The following is a 20,380-nucleotide window of genomic DNA, read 5'->3' as shown; positions in this document are numbered from 1 at the left end:
GCAGGCTCCACACGAGCCCGATGTGGGACTCGATCCCCGGACCCCGGGATCACACCCTGAGCCAAAGGCAGACGCTCAACCGCTGAGCTCCCCAGGCATCTCTAGAGAGAAGAGTTCTATGAACAGATAAGCTCACTCTCTCCCAGAAGTTTTTTCCCAAGTAGGAGTGAGCCAGTCAGAATCTTACTTTCGGGTATATATGGAAAAAAATCAGGCAGTCTGGTGGTGTGTCCAGAGGAATTCTGTGATACAGAGGCTAAGATTAGGACAAAATAGCATTCATAAGGTTTCTAAGAAAAAGTATGAAGAGTTGGCGGAAGGCCACCATCTGGGAGAGGGAGAAGCGGGAGCAGAAAGGGAGTCTTAGTGGAGGGTGCTGGGCAAACACCCATGAACCCCATCGCTCCTCCAGCCTCAGAGGCCTGGTCATAGGCTGAGTCCATTTTTAGGTTTCTGTGAGATGCCGTCTTGCCTCCCTCCTTGTGCTACTCTAGGTGGGTGTCTGCCCCTTAAAAGAGCCTAAGTAGGGATCCCTGGGTGGCGCAGCGGTTTGGCGCCTGCCTTTGGCCCAGGGCGCGATCCTGGAGACCCGGGATCGAATCCCACGTCGGGCTCCCGGTGCATGGAGCCTGCTTCTCCCTCTGCCTGTGTCTCTGCCTCTCTCTCTCTCTCTGTGTGACTATCATAAAAAGAAAAAAAAAAAAAACTTAAAAAAAAAAAAAAGAGCCTAAGTAAACTAGATGCTTTTTATTTTACTCTGTGCAGGAGGATCCCAGTTTACCCAAGCGTGGCGGGGCGGGGAGGTGAGTAGCAGTTTTGAGAAAAGGGAGGAATTGTCATTATAAAGAAGTGAGAAGAAAAATCTGACAAGGAAACAATAGCTGAGTAGCATGGGGAGTCCAATTGTGGTTGGAAATCATGAATTTCTGGCATTATTCTGTGTGGTTGTAGGATTTTCTCTAGGAACCAACATGTCAGTTAGTTGGGAGGAAGGATCCAGGACTAGCTGGGTTGAGGGTGCTGAGTCTGTGGGTTGGGTAGGGCTTGGCTCTATCATGGGGTCTAGACTGAAGAGAAATGGGGGTTCTGATGGGGAGAAAATGGACAGTTGTCAAGGGGTTAGAGGGCTTGCTGAAATGTTGTAGTGGGAGGAAGGGAGAGTAAGATCCAGAAGGTCAGGAAGTTGCAAAGGCATGGGATGTTTAAGATTTCAAGAGGTGGAATGGTTTTAGACTGTGCCAGAGCCTTGGTGTGGCCCTGTGAGAGTTGTATTTTCTGTAGCCTTTGGACCGCTCACTCATTTATGTAATAATTTAGGTAATAATAAACATTTCTTATCGTGAGATAATAGTAGGTTACTTTGTAGACCGGAAGAATTAAAAAAAGACCCAAGTAGTAAGCAGAGTGTTTATTTTTTTAAAATTACTTAAAAAAGGTTGTTTACAGAGAAGTGGATTTACATAACTTGGCGACAACATTTTAAAAATGTACAGGCTATTTCATATTATTGCACTTACTCTTCAATAATATATAAGGCATTTTATTTTACATAAATAAAGGATAATGTATAATATCATACAACAGGTGTGGTGCCAATTAAGTCAACCGTAAAATTAAATGAGATGTGTCTTGGAGGACAGAAATGAAACCCAACTACTTCAACCTTCACAGAATATCCTTGCAACTACGATTTACTTGTTATAACACATATTTACCCTCATAGCTTATTGTGGATGACTGATGAATCAGAAAACCAAAACAATGAAAGTTTTAGTAGGATGATATACCATTAGTGCTCACTTCAGGAAGTGTGGGAATTATTAGACTAATTAGAATACTAGTCATGCCTTGAACACTGAGGACAAATAAGTAGCTTTCTATCTTAGGGTCAGAGATAGTTTAGCCTTTTGCTTTCTCCCTTAAATTCCAACTGTTGGCCAGGGAAACCTTCTTCTGGCAAAATCTACTAGAAATGATGACTTATGTTAGTGAGCAAAAGGTCTACCCTTGCACTCTTCAGATATGATGATTAGGAACTCTCAGAAGGAGACCGTTCCCTTGCTCCAAATTGCTCTAGAAATTCCTGTCTGTTCACGGAGGACTGTGAATTTCTTACTAGTAGGCACAGCTGGAAGAGTGGAGGCAAATATTCTCTTACCATTAAGAAAGCAGAAACCACAAAACTGACCCCAGGGACTTAAAAACAATCTAGCATGCACCTTGCATTGACTGCCTATGGTATCCTACCTGGAAGTGTAGTGAAAAGTAGAAGCTAAAGTAATCAGGTCTTTCTAGCTAATTCTTATACTACATTCTCTTTTGTATAACCTGTTTAAAAAAAAAAAAATCTGGGCTCACACCAGCCAGATACTTCATTCTAATCTGAGAGACCCCTCTGGGCCCCTATGGAGGTTTACTGTAAGGGATTAGTCACTCGGAAAAACAATGTACACAGGTGACAGCTCAAGCAGCTCCACGATTGGGGGGGGGGGTATTGTGTATATAGTGACCTCAGTTCTCTAAGCCATAGACCCAAGCTGTAGGTTATTGAAAGAAGTCTCCAGCATGAAACCTTGGCGTCCTCATGCACGCAGGTTCGGCGTCCTCACCCGTATTCCCAGGACACGATCTGCTGGTCTGCGTCCCCCTGGGATCTGGGGTGTACGACACAGTTCTGCTTCTTTACCTTGAAAGAGTGACTCACCCGTGTTCCCCATTGTCTTCTTTTTTACATTTTGGTAAATGAAGCTGATGGAGGTTTGGCATTGAAGGAAAGGAGGTGCAGCAGGGAGGGGAAAAGCCAGTTTTGTGACCGGGAACAGTGCACGGAATGGGAGCAGCTACTACGAAGTTCTGCTTTGGCGGGACAGCAGCCGGGACGAGTTGCACGGGCAGTGAGTGAGTCACAACAGTCTTCTGCAGGGAAACCATTTTGGCAAAAGGAAGAATTTGTAAAACAGGAAAACAAGACCCGCAAACACTTTAGTCACTGCAGAGCCGTCATTACACCCAGGTCAGGAAGAGCGGGCCAGTGCTTGGAGAGGGGAGATTTCATAAGCTTGTTGGGAAAGGGGAAAACCAGCCAACCAAAAATCCCCTAAAAGATGATTTTTTAAGCTCCGCCCTTCGGGTTGCAAATGTAATGCTTATGCTTATAAATCCAAGGATGCTAAAAAGATTTCCAAAAATCTAGCTTAAATTAGTGTTTGGAGTGCATAAAATATAGAAATGGAAACCCAGTGACTATGGTATTTCTGCCCACCCTTGTGTTGACTGGTCTTGAATTCAAGCACTTATTCAAGACAAGTTCCAAACTAGATGCAAGGTGCTTTCAGAGCTGGAACTTTCTGCTCATTCCAAGCAGCAAAGTTCATGGCTATTTAGTATGCTTTCTCAGAATTGCATTTCTGTAAAATAGCCTTACGACTTACACTTTTAGATCACGATCAGCACTTCATGATGATCAATAATCCGCTGAGTTGAACTCTGCATCCATACATTGCACATTTATTACACTCACTAAAAAATATCACTTTCTGTATTTTGCTTTTTCATTTTTGGATAATTCCTGAGCTCAGCCTAACTGTTAGGTCATAACTAATTTTTTCTTAAGTCTCATTTTCTTTTCACGGTAACGTACAGACCTACAGCTCCTCCCACTGAATGTGCCTAAAAGCATTCTCTTATTTACTTACAAAATCATATAAAACTGTAGTCCTTTATTTGTGACATTTGTGTTGCCCCTCAGACCTGGTTAAGCTCCCGAACTGCCAGGATTGGGAACGGTGGGAGAGGAGGCAGGAAGGATGTGAAGGTCTTAGGTAAATGTTTCGAATGAAGAGGGCATGCCACGTTTGTTTCCCCGTCAGTAAACATAAAAAGGAGGGGACAGGCGCTGGAACAAAACGGTCCCTCCTGGCCTGCGCGGTCCAGGTTGAGGGCCCCCAGAGGTCAGCTCCGTTGCCGCCACGCACACAACAGGTCAGCTCCACGTACAGGTAAAAACTTGGAGGTGTTTATCATCCTTGCCTGTGCCAATGTTCTATGTTGTTTTAGGAACCCAGTGTTTCAAGAAGTTCTTCTGATTTGCTAAAGTAAGGGAACTGAGAAAAAGGAGATTCTTGTTAAACTAAAAAAAAAAAAAAAAAAATGTAAGAAGCAGCACTAGTGAGTATCACTACTGGTGCTTGTTTCTGGAAGAATTCCTGGCTTCCTTATTACCAACTGCACAGGCCCCTCTGGGACAGACTTCATGATATTCCAGGCATCAAAGTGCATGAGCCCCACCAGGGGCTTCCCATTAATGGCGAGAATTTCATCTCCAGCTTCTATTGTTCCAGCTTGCTCAGCTGCTCCACCTGCGAGGATAAATACAGAATAATGGTCGGGGCTTTCCTGGTATTCAGAATACATTCCAAGTAAGCTAAGGACTTAGATGAGAAAAATCTCTGACTGATATGCCCATATTTTAGGATAGGGAAATAGTTCTTAAGGCCCACAGTGCATATACTCTTGAAAGATTTAACTACATAAAAATAATCAGATCTGTAATCCCCTCCTTCCTCCTAAGACACATAAGCAATGGACGCGAGGCTAAGGTATTTTCGGCGTATTTAATCAACGATCCAAATGGCCAGTAAATGCAGGAAAATAGGTTCTACGTCTATCCAATATACCATGATCGCTAATCAGTGACTGGAGATTACTTACACAGCTTTCTGTGTAATAAGTTTAGGACTATATGTTTGTATGTGTGTGTGTTACACAGATTACATACTGATACTGTTAACATTACTGTAATGTAACAGTATTTTACATATAGGATATACAGATTTTTATATGTACTGATATTATTAGTATAATTACACTTTTTTAAAAAAAGATCATTTATTTAGAGAATGACTGGGTACGTGCAGGAGCTGGAGGAGAGAGGCAGAGTGGAGAGACGGGATCTTCAAGCAGACTCCCTGCTGAGCACGGAGCCTGGCACTGGGCTCAATCTCATGACCCTGGGACGAGGTCCTGAGTCGAAACCAAGAGTTGGACGCTTACCTGACTGAGCCCCCCAGGTGCCTCAGTATAATTATACTTCATTCATTCATTCGACACAGAGAGAGGCAGAGACACAGGCAGAGGGAGAAGCAGGCTCCATGCAGGGAGCCCGAGGTAGGACTGGATCCTGGGTCCCCAGGATCACACCCTGGACTGAAGGTGGGTGCTTAACCGCTGAGCCACCCGGGCCGCCCCTTAAATTTCTAATCTAATTGTTCAGCACAGGATCCTGGAGAGACTTTGGAGAACTGTCCAAGATCGTAAAACGATTATTCCAGTCCACGAAGAGCCCTGTGCCTACCATGCTTCAGTGATCTGCACTGCTCTCAGCGTCACTTCCCTGAAGTCTAGTATTTGCAACTTTAACCGAATACGGTCCCGAGCCACGTGAATGCCCGTGACCGGCAGTGCTCACGGCCTCCCCTTCGCCTGGTGTGTGTTCACATCAATTGTGGCTACACGGGTCCGGGGGAGGTTACGGAGGCTCGGGACGGAGACCTCAGAGCCGGGCTGCCTGGGGGCAAGGCCCGCTCGGCCGGGCTTACACCTGGGTGACCTGGGGGCTGTTTAATTCCCTGCGGCACGTGGACCAGGAGTGATGATAATAGTACCTGTCTGACAGGCAGCGGGGTTCCTGCGTGTAAGACACGGAGGCTGACACACAGGACAGCCTGTGAGAAAGAACGAGAACATTTTCCAAACGAAGGCGCAGTCGTGCACGGGGCCCAGCGCACTGGCTTTGCTGGCGTTACCTTTGTACACCCTCTTGATGAACAGGGGCCCGTCTCCAGCCCCTGAGGACTTTCCTCCGTCCAGACTCAGTCCCAGCCCAGCAGACGTCTTCAGCACTTCCACACACAGCGCGTCGTGCGAAGGTACGCTTCTCCCTGCAGCGACGACATCCGCAAGGATGGCAATGACAAGGTCACTCATCACCTCCTCTCTGGTCCCCCAGATGTGTTCCCCTGGCACCCCTGAGTCCCATCTACCTTTGAAGCCAGCGTCGGGTTGGGTGCCCCAGATTGGAGCTGACCTTGTGGGTGTGTTCCTGCTGCACCTGCACCATTTGCTCTTTTTTTTTTTTTTTAACATTCGAGAGCAAGACAGCGGGTGTGCGCGTGCAAGCCCATGAGCAGGGGTGGGCAGTGCCAGAGGGGGGAGGAGAGCAGCAGACTCCCCTCTGGGCGCGGGGCCCAAGTGGCTCCACACCGGGCTCGAGTCCAGCATCCCCAGATCAGGACCTGAGCCAGGACCTGAGCCGACAGCAAAAGCCAGGCCGCCAACCGACGGAGCCACCCAGGGGCCCCAGGCACGGCCCGTAAGCACGGAGGAGGCTCCCGTGCCCGTGTGGACTGGAAATGTGCAGAGGCCAAACTGCCCTTGGTGAGCCCCACACCTTGTGGCTGTGTCCCAGCGAAGTCACGCTCGGAGAGTCAAGTTGGGTTTCCTGCCGCCCCTGCCCGCCGGCGGCAGCGGAGTGTCGCAGCCCGGCACTGGGAAGCCAATGCCACACCTCACACCTGTGAGCACGGATTCCAGAGCTCCCGTCCTTCCCCCTGGTGCCACACGTGCTCCCGTCGTGTGTCTTCATCACACACCGGCCGCCTTCGCTGCCCTCTCTCCACGCAGGCTGAGGGGAGTGGGGGGACGTTTCCCTGGCAACGGGTCCTGCCCTGCAACAAACTGGCACCTGCTCTGTGTGCTGGTTTGGAGCGGCCTGGCTAGGGGCCATCCCTGAGGTCTGAGTGGAGATGGTCAGCTCGCCTTTTATTTCTCTTATTTGCACGCTGTACCAGCGAAGGACGTTAAGGAGGTGAGTGGACAGGTGCCCTGGGTTGTCGGGGGCGGGGGGCAGGGGAAGGACCACAGAGTAACCTGCCCGCTTTGGGTTGAGGCCAAGGTAGCCAGCATCCCTGCCTTTGAACATAAAGTTCAGTCCATTAGTGTGGTTTAAAGATCACTTCACGTTCCATGTGGGCCGGAGGAGATGTGCTAACAGGAGCAGCAACGGTTTTTCAGTAGGTGATTTCACTTGCTCTTAAACAGGAAAACAGGCGCATTATAGTGGCCCTCAGCTCTGGCCGGATTCTCCTAGTGATGCTAGGCCCGGGCCCCTCACCCCTCAGGGTTTATGACTTAATTGAGCTGGGGAATTTGCTGGGCAGTAGGATGTTAAAAAGCTTCCTAGGTGCCTCTCCTGTGATCCAGCCCACCGCATCAGTCCCCACGTGGGCTGCTCTCCAGGCACATTAAGGGACACCTGCAAGGGTTGGGTGGAGCGCTGGGCAGGGGAATTGTAAGGAATAGAGATGTGAAAAAATGAAATTTAAGCCCTGCATGTGCCTACAAGTTGGTAACTCTGTAGAATCAGGTTCAAGGCCAGATGTGTTCTTTTTTTTTTTTATTTTTTTTTAGGCCAGATGTGTTCTGAAGTAGCACAGGAACACTTAATGATTATAAATGACAGGATAACCTTCCATATGCTGAGTTCTTGAGTCTTAAGAAGTCTGAAAGCTGTCGGGATTAAGTGCCAGGTGGTTTCCTATGACGCTAAGTTTCTAGGATCCCGCTGAAAGTACAGCGAGCGGTGGAGCAAAGGTGAGCCTAAGGTCTGACGACTGAAGATGTTTCCCGATATCAGGAAGTGCTTCAGTTTTTTAGAAGAGCAAGAGCAAGACAACAGAGGAGAAGGCTGAGGACACTCTTGGCCCGTGGAGGCATCTGGACAAGAAGACTTGCCCATTTGTTCAGTGGAAATGCGTGCTATTTTCAGCAAAGCAATCACACACGGCCCAGGCCACCACGCAGCCGAGTGAACAGAGAGGAGTTCAGCTACCCTTCCTGGGGAGAGAGGTCGAGAAGAAACCAAAGGCCTCCCCTGAAGGCAGCGCCCTGACCCGGGCTTCCACAGGTTCTCCTTGCTGTCTGGACTAAAGACATTGCTCCTGAACTCCAGGTGAGGACACCACTGAGGTCGGAAGTGGTTCTCTGAAGGCCGCAATCGGCCTTGTACTTAGTTCCAAGCAAATACCTCCAATGCCTTCCCAGGGAGCCCTGGGCTGACAGTACGGAGGGCACATAGGAAATCCACTTCTGAACCTCTTTTTATAAACTCCTTTTGGTTGACGAAGGCTACAGCCTCTGTTTTTAAGCATTTGTGCCCCTCCCCCCATTTCCTTAGGTTTTTCTAAAACAGGAAAGACTAGAAACTCTGATGGTTTCCAAGGACAAATTTCAGTTCTGGAATTTCTTTCCACATACTCTACATGATTCCCCTCATCACAAGAGCTCCGTGTTTTACTGACTGACCACTAAAGTCCTAAGAAGATGTAAACGTGAAAGGGCTTCCTTCTTAGCACATGTAGAGAAGCTGTCAAGCAGTTGTTTAAAGTCTTCAACGGTATGGCTTTAACTGCTGGGGGTGGTGGTTTCTAACTTACTTGGAACACTGCTTTTTCAAGAAGCATCCACAAACATTAGACCTCACCACATTTGATTTCTTATTATTTCTTCTTTCTTCTTTCTTCCTCCTCCTCCTCTTCCTCTTCTTCTTCTTCCTTCTTCTTCTTTCTTCTACTTCTTCTTCTTCTTTTTTTTTTTTTTTAGAGGGAGAGAGATGGTTTGGGGCAGGGGCAGGGGGAATTGGGGGAGAGAGAGAATCTCAAGCAGGCTCCAGGCCCAGAGTGGAGCCTGACATGGGGCTTGATCTGACAACCCTGAGTTGAAATCAAGAGACGCTTAACCAAGCCACCCAGGCGCCCCTGCATTTTATTCCTCTGACCCAGATGACAGTAGTTATATTCCTTTGTGTTCAACCAGAAGCTACTCTTTTGGCTGCTCACACCCTGCTGGGGGGGTAAACTGCTTTCTTACCTATACCGGGCTCCAAGGGGCTGGTCTTTCTGGAGAACGAGCCCTTCCCGTTGGCTTCCTGCCTACTGGAGGGTCCGGGCTGATCATTCCCTCTCTTGATGACTACGAGGACGTCTCTGTGCAGCTGTGCTTGGTGCAGGATCTTTAGGACATCCCCGTGGGCTAAGCCAGCCAGCGAGGCACCATTGACGGACAGAAGGAAATCCCCTCGGTTCACAGTCCCTTCCTGAGAAGCAGCCCCCTGAGAACACACCCTGTGCACCTGAGGTGAGGAGAAGACAAACACCAGAGTCACTTATAACCTCCAGGAGAAGCGAAAGGGTAGCTGCAAATCTATAGTCAAGGAACTTTCTAATGGTAGTTTTTCAAATCATACGAATGTGGTTTATTGAAAGCCTGAGAGATGGAATTAGAAACGTCAGTGTCAGCATCTGACTACATTTCTTCCTCAACTTCTTGCTGGCGTCTAATATGTGCCTGGTGCTCCGTGGGGCAATAAGAATACAAAACCAAACAGGACCTGGTCTTGTCTCATGACGGTGGCCTCCCTAATGATCTCAAAGGCCTTTGCATGATCTAAAATTTTAGGTTGTTCTTGAGGGGGAAGTAATTTCAGAAGTGCACGTAGGTTTGGTTGATCCTAGTGTTTCTCTAGTGCTTCAACAAAGTGTTCAGGTGAATATGAGGCTACCACAGAAAAGTGTGCTTCTGTGTATTGGCATCGACTAGGTCGCTTGGTCTGTGCGTCAGTCAGCTCTGTGGTAAAAATGTGCATCTCCGCCAATGACTAGATTATGTACGACTTTCCCCCACTTTTCCATTTTTGTCCTGTTGGGGGAAACAAACACCAGCATTCTTTGAACTCGCTGACCTGAATTTTGTCCTGATCACACATGAGGCTGCTTTGGGAGTGGCTTTCATGAGAGCATCTTGACTTTGTCACTTACCACAATTGATTTTGGCTCCACGTCTGTCCCTCCTGCCACAGTGAATCCCAGACCTGAGCCTTCTTTTTTATTCAAGACGATGAAGCAAACATCTTCTTTGTTCTAGCAAAAAGAAACAGAAAAAAGAAAAAAAAAAAGAAACAGAAAAAAGTACAGTTGGCCGCTGAATAGCACGGGGGTTGGCTCACCGACCTCTGCGCCGTCAGATCTGTATATAATTTTGTCCCTAAAACTTAACTACTAATAACCCGCCGTTGACTGGAAGCCTTACTTATGACACGAACAGTCGGCTAACACATCTTTTCTATGTTGTGTTGTAGACTCTATTCCTAAAGCTAGAGAAAAAGAATGTGATTAAGAGAATCCTAAGGAAGAGAGCGCATTTATAGTGCCGTAGAACCTCGTGCATCAGTGGGGCTGTGTTGTTCAAGAGTCAGCTGCACGTTCCTTGTGCCAAGAGTTAGGAAGCTCCGATGTGAGTCCTCTTGCAGTGCTGCAGAGCTGGTCGCCATGAACCCCAGTGGTTATTCTAGAGTTTTCCCACCATATTGGAATCGGAGGAATCTCTTCCCAACCATCGTGCACCCCTCCTGGGTGGTGCTGACATAGAGTTTTGAAGATCTATCCTGTAGCTATGGAACTGCTGGCAGGGTGGACGTGGACCAGGGTGAGGCAGGGGCAGGGGACAAACGTAGGAGCTATACTAGGCACCAGATTGTGTCTTCCCAAATCTGATCATAGCACATAATCTGATCATGAAGGGGCTTCTTTATTCTACTGTTGAAGTCTACGGTTTAGCCAAGTCAGTGTCAACAGCAGCAGAGAGATGTTTGCCACAGGATGAGAGCCCACTGAGGCCGTTGGTTATGTCCCCCTCCTGCCATGTTCAGTTCATTGGATTCCAGGTGCAGGGAATAAAGTGGTGGTGATAAAATACAAAGTATGTTAAAAAAAAAAACCATAAGGTACTTTAAAACTGTCAACCTGTATTGAGACTAGAACATTCCTAGTCATGTCCTAGGGTTAAGTAACAGAAGACTGCCCTATGTTTCAAGCATCAAACAAAAGATACCTTGAAATAAAACATTTTAAAATAATTGAAGCTGGGCTAATTAATCTGAATTTTGACTTCCTTTGCCCACATGCTGTATATATGATTTAGCAACATTTTAAAGATCTGCATTGCTAGGGCCCCATGAAGTGATTTATAATCTATCAATTCAAGGTGTTCTCAACCCAGCAACAGAAAAAGAATTGAACAATAACGCTTAAAGGTTGCTTTGGCGAGAGAGTGAAAACATTGAAAGAGAGAACCAGCTCCATATTACGCTGGGGAAGGAAGCCAATATTTAAAAGTCATTTTAGTCCTATTTGTGGGTCCTAAAGGGTAACCCCTGTGCATTCACACCTCCCTAAAGAAGTTCATTCAAACCAAATCTCCATACGTTGACACTAGAATATTGGGCAGACCTCTGGGGGGATTTTGACTTTACGAGCGAGTCCTGCCGTTCACCCGGTCAGACACCGCTCAGTGGAGGGGATGAGGACGACGAGGCTTTCTCCGTGAAAATGGGAGCGTGGGTTCTGGTACCTGACTTCTGTGTAGCTTCTGGGAGGTAATGTTTGATCCCAAAATAGGGAATATTTGAAAATGGGATTCTCTTGCATTCTAGGACATAATACCCCAATTTTAACTACTCAAAAATTTTTTCCTGGTTGCATTTGAGGATACAAGTGCCCTAGCTGTCAGGCCAAATCTGGCCTCTAAGCAGCTTAGCACAGCATCAGGGAAGCGACACCCATCACCAAGAGCTCCCCAAGGTTTGAGTGTGTTGGGGCCAGAGGACCAGGGCTTGTTTTGGCCTCTGATCGCTTACGGTCTCCCCCCTACAGTAAGCCACGGGGGAATCGTTGTGTGCAGTCCCACTTTTGGCACCCACAAAACCACACTCACTCAAAGATCAACTGAAGGCTGCAGGAAAGGAAGGGGGAAAGCCGCCTTCTGACCCAAGGAGGAAGGCCCTTCCACGTGAAACCTCAGTTCTTGTCTGGTGGTGAGTGTGGGACCGGAGCGAGGGGCGTGGGAGGCCCCAGGTTGTGCCCCCACTCCGGGGAGGCGCTCTGTCCCCTTCCTGTCCACACACAGAGTCTCCCATTTTGTTTGTGGTCCATGAAAATGTGTGAATCTCATCTGTGAGGTTGCTTGAGACTTTCTCCTTTTCTCCTTCTACGCTTTATCTCACGCTGCAGAATGTCTACCTGGCAGAGCGTGATCCCCCCGTGCCACCGTGACTGGAAATGCCAGGACAGGACTTGCGTGCAGGAGCCACGTACTTACTGTACTTACTGTCACAACAAATCGAAGGAAGAAAGGAAATGACAGCATAGTCCCTTTTACCGAAAGTGAAAAATGCTGGACGTCTGAATGTGAACCGTGCAGACCCAAACCAGTAGGCTGAGGACCAGAGCGGGAACGGGCTAAGGGCGACCGGTCCCCTGTCCATCCTGGTTCACTCCCCAGGAGATGCCAACGTCACAGCCCCTCTGGGTAATGTTAGAATTTCTGGAACAGTGTTCTCGGATCTGTCAGTGACCCAGGCGTATTACCCGTCGAGAAAAATTCATATTTGCTTTTTGCCTCTAAATAGAAATATTCATTTATTAGGGGTTCAAATCTCTGTGGGCCGTCCTGGGAAATTAACGTTATTCTTCAGAGACGTATTCTAGATATGAACCCACGGCTTCTTTTGTTGTTTACCGTCACCTCCAATTTATTGAAGGACCCTTTAGCCACATGGTCTTGCACCCCAGGCTTCAGAGGCTCTTACACGGGGGCCCAGGTAGGGCCACGCAGACGCTAACCCGTTTCCCCAGCAGGTGGCTCCCTTGACAAGTAGTTAACGTCCACCTAGGCGCAGAGAGACCTGCTTGTGGCCATTCCCTCGCATTTCCAAGCTGCCTAGCTGGGTTCTGAGGGCCCCGGGCAGACAACCCGGGTGTGGGGGTCAGGAGGATGGTAACCAGTCACCAGTGGGGAAAGAAAACAGCAGCTGCACAGATCTGGCCCCTGAACTTCAGGACGAGGTGTAGCTTGAGGAGCAAGCTGCAAGTGAGGGGGAAGTCAGACCCTGCGGCAGACCCGCCTGCACGGACGGACAGGGCAGAGCAATCCTGGGCTCTTGGGGCGCCAGGGGTGGGGTTGGGGGCACCTGGCCGCACGCCCCCCGACGCTGCCTGGCCCTGGCTTGTCCCGGTTCACTCACCTCTGATTGTGCTCTCGCTTCCTGAATGAGAGTTAGGACGGTGGCCTTTGACCCCACCGATGATAAAACAGACTGCAGTCTTTGCTGGTCCCCCGTGGAGACGAGAAGTTGATCCAGACTAAAGACAGAGATATGGTTGAAGAACATTAAAGAAAAAGGCCATTTTTCCATTTCTTAAGGACGTGTTTAAAATGATCTCTCCTTTCCACCAAACTGCAGGCATTTTCTGATTGTCAGGCTGTATTTTGGTCAGCGTAACTCTCCATTCAAACTAGGGGAAGAGGCCAGCCCCGGTGGCCCAGTGGTTTGGCGCCACCTTTGGCCCAGGCCTCAATCCTGGAGACCTGGGTCAAGTCCCACATCAGGCTCTCGGCATGAGGCCTGCTTCTCCCTCTGCCTGTGTCTCTGCCCCTCTCTCTCTCTGTGCCTGTCATGAATAAATAAATAAATCTTAAAAAAACAAACAAACAAACAAAAAACTATGGGAAGAATCCTGAGCGCTGAACAGGAGGAACTTCATTCACCGCCAGCAGCACTAGGAGTGACTGGCTTCTGGGATCCCTTGGATGTGAAGGAACCAATCCTGGAGCTCAACAGAAAATTTCTTTTCTTAAATTATTTTATTTTTTTAATTTTTAAAAGATTTTATTTGTTTATTCATGACAGACACACAGAGAGAGGCAGAGACACAGGCAGAGGGAGAAGCAGGCCTCATGCAGGGAGCCTGACACGGGGACTCGATCCCACGACCCCAGGACCACATCCTGGGCTGAAGGTGGCGCTAAACCGCTCAGCCACCCGGGCTGCCCTCAACAGAAAATGTGACATGAAAAAATACCCTTTAAGATACATTAGAAATTTTCTGCTTAACTCTGGTCACCTTCGAAGGTCCCGACTGTCCCAAGCTGAGGCGGGGCCTGCCCTGTCCGCTCTCATGTCTGATGGTGGCTGCTCTTAAGCGCCACGTCCCATTAAGGCTTCTCTGCAGAGCAACATTCTGGCAGAAACACCCTCCTGCAGACCCTACTATTTTCTAGTACTGATATTAAAAACCAAGGGGGCTCAATGTCATGCGTGATCCTGGAAGAGGAAAGGGACGGTAGTGAAGTTTGGTCGGTGAAATCTGATGAAGCCTGCGGCTTAGCTCTCTGGGTTCTTCCTGCGTTAGTTTCTTTTGCCAGGATTGGATTTTCGGCAATCCAGGATTGCCAGGATTCTTTTGACCCAGGATTAGGGAAGGTGTCAGCATCGGGAGGGGCTGGGCGAGGGGTACAGGGGAGCTCTCCGCACTCTCTCTGCAACTTTTCTATAAATCTCAAGCTGGTTTGTAATTCTTAAAAAAAAAAAAAAATGTTTGTTCGAATAAAACAGGCAGATACTTACTTAACTGACCAGCCTTTTCCAGAAGGCAGATCCCGGGCGGCTTCACCCGCGAGGTGAACCGAGCTGGGGGCTCCAGGCTCCGCGGCCTTAGGGCTGTTCCCCGCGGGACCGGCCCCGGGCGCCGGCCGCACGGGGCACGAGAGGGCAGTGGGCCCGTTGAGGCCTCCGGCGGCAGAGGCCGGCGGCCTCCTGGGGACGATCTCCAGCTCGGTCCTGAAGAGGACGGCGGCGGGCCCTGCGCGGAAGTCCTCGCTGCGCAGCTTGTCCAGGTCGGGCATGCTCAGGGCTCTCAGCTCCTGCAGCTTGGAGCGGGACAGGGGCGAGGGCTGCGCGCGGCGGCCCGCCGACTTGCCCCTCTTGGCGGGTGAGGCTGCGGGGGCAGCCGGGCCGGGGGGGCCGGGGGGGCCGGGGGGCCCGAGCCATCCCTTCGGGTCCGGGTCGGGGCCTTGGTCCCCAGCGGCTGCTGCGTGCGGCCGGGGCACCGTGAGCGCCGTGCTGGACGGGGACTTGGTCAGCTGCGGCCCCAGGGCGCCCGCCTCGCTGGGGCTTTCGCTGCAGGAGCTCAGGCTGCGTCGCAGCGACCTTGCCGTCGGGTCGCCAGGGTGGCCGAGGCTCCCCGAAGCGCTGCTGCCCGACGACCGCCTCCCGACGGGGGGCTTGCCGCCTGCCGACAGAAACGGGGCCGCGCCGGACTTGGCCACCAGCCGGTCGGAGTTGGCCAGGTTCTCGAAAGACTTGATCCTCTGCTTCACAGAGAAAAATGAGGTAGATTCGTAGTTCTGCTCCGAGTGGTAATGTCTCCTGGTGACTCTGATTTTGTCTGTGACCTGGCAGCTGCTTTCCTGCACCGAGAGGGCGGCTGCGCCGTCCGTGGCCGGGAGGGTCCTCGAGGTCTCCAGAAGGGGCTTCACGCTGTAGACGCCCTGCCCGTCGGCCAGGCCGAGCACCCCGCCTCGGGACGCCCGGGCCTCCGGGGGGCCCCCGCTGCTGGCCTGCGCCTCCCGTCCGAAGTGGCTGGCAAACTGGGCTGGCATGGAGTAGGTCCTGGTTGCCGGCCTGGCCGGGCCCGCGGCTGCGCCCCCCCTGGGCGGCCCCGGGGAGCCGGGCGCCTGGCCCCACCTGGCCCGGGGGGAGTCGCAGGGCTTCGGGGCGCTGCAGGACCGCGGGGTGTCCTGCTCCAGCTGGGAGGCGCGGGGCGGGAGTGACGAGGGACGCCTGGGCGTCGGCTCCCCTGACGGCTGACTGGGCCTGGCTTCGCCCTGGGCCAAGAGCCCTCCCAGCCGGTCCCTCCCCGCGGCCTTGTCGCCACAGGCCACCTTGGGCATCCTTTCAGAGGAAATGTCAACTATTTTCAGCTGGTTGGTTCTTTCGAGGGGCTCGCGGGGACCGGCGGCGAGGACTCTGCTGCCTTTGTCGCTCGGCGGCCCGGGCTGGGCCGCGGCTGGCGCTGGATCCATCAGGCCGCAGGCCACGCGGCCCCCCGGGGCTGCAGGGGGCGGCCTGCTCTCGGGGCCGCAGGCGGGGCACGCTGGGTCGGGCTCCGGGCGGGCGGCCGCATGCCATCTGCCGCACACGCCTTGCTCAGGGAGGGCCTTGGCGGCGGCGTGGGGGGCCACGAAGGCCCAGGTGCCCATTTCGGCCGCAGGGGCCTTGGGCGAGCCCGGGGCGGCGGGCGGCCCGCTCTCCAGCCCGCTCGGAGGAGGCCGCGGGGAGGCCGGGCCGTCCTGGTCGGGCTCCTGGTGCTCAGGCGTGTGGACCCGGTGGGCCACTGCCTTAGAGAGCATTCTGTGGGAGGCCTGGGGTGAAATGAGGGGTTTCCTGGGGTCCGCCCCCCCAGCCTTGGCCATATTGGCCACAGGGGCCTCCGTACTGGCTTTGCTTTTGCTTTTGATGCTCAGTCTCTTCAGCTTAGGACCGGATTTGGGTTTCTGGCCGTTACTTACAAGTGTTTCCACTGCACCTTTTTTAGGTGGGTCTTTATTTTCCAGGCTCACTTTTGGCTGAAGAGGGCTCTGAGGCCCAGCAACCCCCTTTCTGTGGCTGGAGCCCGACACCTGACCTTTGGAGTCGGGGCTTCTGGCGGGCACCACGGGTTGCTCCTTTTCAGTTTTGCCCTGGGAATGCGTACCATGGTTATTTTTATTTATTTCTTTAAACCAGGCCATGATGGGCCTCCTGGAGGTCATTTTTGGTTTCTGTAGCAAATCATCCAGGTCTTCACTTTCGGAGATGTGCAGATTGGCCAAAAGAGACTCCCCATTCTTGGGGACATCCCCACTGAAGGGGGACCGGTTTTCAGTTGCACTGACAGTTGTCTCTTGTTTTTTATGCGGGATTTCGTTACCCAGCAATTCGTGTCCTAGACCATTTACCATGTTCAGATTGCTGAGAGTGACGGTAAGGTTGTGAACATGCCTGGCGGCGTTAGGAGGCTGGCTGCTTTCCACAGCTGAGCTAGCGCCGGTGGCTTCCACGATTTCTTCACATGAGGGCCCGGGGTTCTGGGATATCCTTCTGTCTGCATGGCGGTCATGCTCCTGAGAGCTGACGTCCAAGAGAGAGAATGGCTGGGAAGCGTTTGGAATTGAAAGGCGTGAGGTTCCTGGCACAAAGGACGCCCTCTCACATGGATTTCCTACCACTTGACTCAGAGCACTGTGCTTTAATGGCAGAACTTTGGCCAGCACAGGGCAGGGTGCAGCCTGGGCAGGGGCATGGGCAGTAGCTGAGGGTGGATTGGGGGAACCATTTGTAGAGCAAATCTCAATTTGCTCCTCCTCAGACTCTGCAGTATCTTCCTTGTGAGAAGCCCTGCGAGAACGAGGAGGTGACCAGTTGTCCCTGGTGGCAGCTCGTGGGGCTTCAGTGAGGGATTCGGGGTCAGAGGATGAGTCCTCCGCATCGCCATACATGGATGAGAGAGACGGCTCTGTGCTGTCACCCAGGCCCGACAGGGACAGGCTGTCTTCGTGAAAATTGCTGAAATTTCTAGAGTAGTTGCTCAAAAAGTTTTTGTTCACAGTAAAATGCTTGTCAGGATTAATGGAATCTAAAACTGAAGGCTGGGAGGCCCACGGTGGGTGAGGGGGCTGGCCAGCAGCTGCCCAGGCCCTCCTCGGGGTGGGCGTCTGGTTGCCCACGACTGGCTCCGCGTGGCGGCAACTTCCGCTTCCAGCGCCGGCTGGAGGTTGGCCCTGAGAACGTCCCTCTTGACTCCCCCGGTCCCCTTTCTGAGGAGACTGAAGTCTCGGGTCGGAAGCACCCAGCTCCTTGAGGAGTTTGTCGATGTCCGTCACGGGGCTGCCCCCCCCCTCCCCGGGGCAGCAGTGCCCCGAGACGCCGCCACACGCCCCTTCGGCCTTGTCAGCAGGTGACGGCGGAGCGGGGCAGGCCTGCGGGGCCCTCTGGGACACGGAGTCCGCGTCCTGGAGCCGAGCCGAGCCCCGGGGGGCTTCAGGGACGAGGACTCCCGTCGTGTGCGGAGCCTTGCTGTGGTCCCCGGGGACCCTCTGTGTGTCCTCCTGGGACACGAGGAGGCCTCGAGCCAGGACGGTGCTGCCTGGAGACGCTCCCTCTGCCTCGCGTCCTCCCCTGTGGGCAGCAGCCCTCCGGGGCGAGCTGGCTTCTGGGGCTGCCGTCTTCCCGGGGGACGAACCGTGCTCCTGGGCGAGTCTGACTTGACCTCTGTCCTCGGACTCAGAACCCCCCAGGCCCACTGGCTTTCCGGGGTCCTCAGGCCGCCTGGCGTGCCCTGTGTCCGCCGAGGGCTCGCCGGGGTCAGGGTGAGCTGCCCCCTTCTGCCCCGGGGGGCCGTCCAGTCCTGGGGTGAGAATGTAAATGAAAGGTGGGGTGACAGGGGAGAGGGAGGGGGAAGGTGGGGTGACGGGGGGGGGGGAAACGTGAGAAAACAGAGAAACTCCCAATTAGAAAAGAAAAAAAAAAAAGGAAAACTAAACAATATCAAATTTTTGTTTTTTGTTTTTTTCAGAAAGAGCTTCCACAGCCTAAATGTTGCCTCCTTGTTGTTCTGTTTTGGCTCTGGAATTACAGAGCACTCGCCTCTAACAAATGCCACCCTGCTCTGGGGGCTCTGAGGGAGACTGGCGGGCAGGGTAAAGCTTGGTTTCTGCCCTTCTCTCTCTCTCTCGGTTATTTTTAAGAATGGGGACACCAGAAATCCTTCAGCCGGGGCTCTTTACACCATCTGCCCTGATGGCAAAAGCCTCAGGAGTCCCGCTGTTGTTCTTTGTGGTCCCTGAGCTCTTGTGTTCACTCTGCAGAGGGTGTGGGTCGCTGGTTTAGTCTCATCATGGGTTTGGCCTCAGGTGCGGGTTGTGAGCCGTACAGTGAAGCACAAAACCATCGGGTGCTGACCTCTGGGGACTCAGGACTCAGAGCAGGAGAGGAGAGACGAGGCTAACTTGGGAAGACACGTGGGAGCTGCAGAAGGATGCAAGTCCGCACTGTGCCTTAGCTGTGCCTCGAATGTGTTCAGAGGACTGGGAGGACTGGGAGGACTAGGAGGACTGGGAGGAATGGAAGGCCCCGTTATCTGGGGAGCTTGGACAGGGGGGTGGGGACCGGAGGGGCCTGCGGGCAGGAGAGGTGACCACACAGTGATGATGAAGAAGAAAACGGAATGAAAGCAGGGAGGAAAGAGCATGTGGTCCGAGGGGTGCAGGGAAAGGTGTCGGTGCAGGGACGGCAGGGAATGAAGTCATGTATGAGGTGGGTTCTGGAGAGCCACTGTCCTGGAGGTGCCTCCTTACAGGGCCCTGCACACTCTCGGGCTAATCTGTCTGCCTCTGGCACGTGGCATCTTATAATCAAAGGAAACTGGCATAAAAAAGAACATTAGATTTGCTATTTTCTTAGGATTCTGGGTTATAGTGAAACAGTCACAATGGAAGCACCTGCTTTGAGGAGACTGTCTCCCCAAGTGTTATATGCCCTCCACATCTCCCACACAAATCCTCTTAATCGCATATGCCTTTCCTCTCCTGAAGTTCCTATTTCAACAAAGACTAACTGTTAGGACGCAGCACTGTGCTAAGAGTTTCTCATGCACTTAATTTGCCTCCCAACACTGTGAGGTAGGTCCTGTCACCATCTGCTCTGGAGCAGTGGAGAACTGAGGCACAGAGTGGGTTAGCAACAGATCCAGGGGCACAGAGTTTATAGCCAGGGGTCACCTGGGAAGTCGGCCCCACAGCCCAGCCCATTATCTAGACCCTGACTGCATGACCTCTGTGTAGAGAGCACCTGGCAGCAACAAGGTTGGCCCATCGGGACACCCGTGGAGAGCGTACGTAACCCCGGGTCCCCGTGGGAGGCAAGGGACATGCCAAGATGTGAATCCACGGGCTCCTGTCCTTCTCTGCTCAACCTTCTGAGCTCCCTTCAGAATGACCTTCCTGCTTCTGCTGGTGCCAACCACGGGGAAAAGTCGCAGTGAGACTTAGAAGGAGGGGACTTAAAAGGTTGCTCTTCAGCTTCAGAGTCACTTGCTGAACAAATAACATTTTGTTAGCAATTTGACTTCATTGAAAAGTGTGTAACTTAAAAAAGCAGTTTTTGAGGGGGATTAAATGACATGGAGGCACTCCCTGATGTCACCTTTCAAAATGATCCTTCAGGAAGGAATTTAGCGGGATTTGATGCTGTAATTCACTGAGATGGACAAGTAGCATGTCTGCCTCTATATAATGTTAATTGAGAGTGTTTTTGTACAAGAACAATTGTTTCCTTCACTTTTAAAACACCACAAAATCATTCTTAAGACCTTCCCACCCACCCCCCCCCAAAAAAAAGATCCTTCACTTGTAAACCCCGTCCCCTGCCAAATGTCCCAGAATGGAAAGG

The 20,380-nt window shown here is 51.8% G+C and overlaps 1 protein-coding gene across 8 annotated transcripts in view; it reads right to left on the bottom strand.

Annotated features, from left to right (window-relative positions):
- Positions 1–1,393: 1,393 nt before the first annotated feature.
- The window catches only part of PDZD2 (PDZ domain containing 2), a 358,960-nt gene continuing 339,973 nt past the window's right edge, over positions 1,394–20,380 (bottom strand). For 7 of the 8 annotated variants that reach the window (XM_055325628.1, XM_055325630.1, XM_055325631.1 and 4 more), the window contains 6 exons: positions 14,519–18,338; positions 13,136–13,253; positions 9,873–9,974; positions 8,926–9,187; positions 5,805–5,939; positions 1,394–4,358 (listed from right to left, as the gene is read on the bottom strand). In XM_055325628.1, the coding sequence (XP_055181603.1) occupies positions 4,165–4,358; positions 5,805–5,939; positions 8,926–9,187; positions 9,873–9,974; positions 13,136–13,253; positions 14,519–18,338 (4,631 nt within the window). In that variant the 3' untranslated portion in view covers positions 1,394–4,164. The remainder of the gene's footprint in view (positions 4,359–5,804; positions 5,940–8,925; positions 9,188–9,872; positions 9,975–13,135; positions 13,254–14,518; positions 18,339–20,380) is intronic. The other variant, XM_055325629.1, reaches the window with a different exon arrangement.

Source organism: Nyctereutes procyonoides, unplaced genomic scaffold (genome assembly GCF_905146905.1).
Source record: "Nyctereutes procyonoides isolate TBG_1078 unplaced genomic scaffold, NYPRO_anot_genome, whole genome shotgun sequence".
In the NCBI taxonomy this organism is placed as follows: Eukaryota; Metazoa; Chordata; class Mammalia; order Carnivora; family Canidae; genus Nyctereutes; species Nyctereutes procyonoides.
This window is presented reverse-complemented; position numbering and strand designations above follow the sequence as displayed.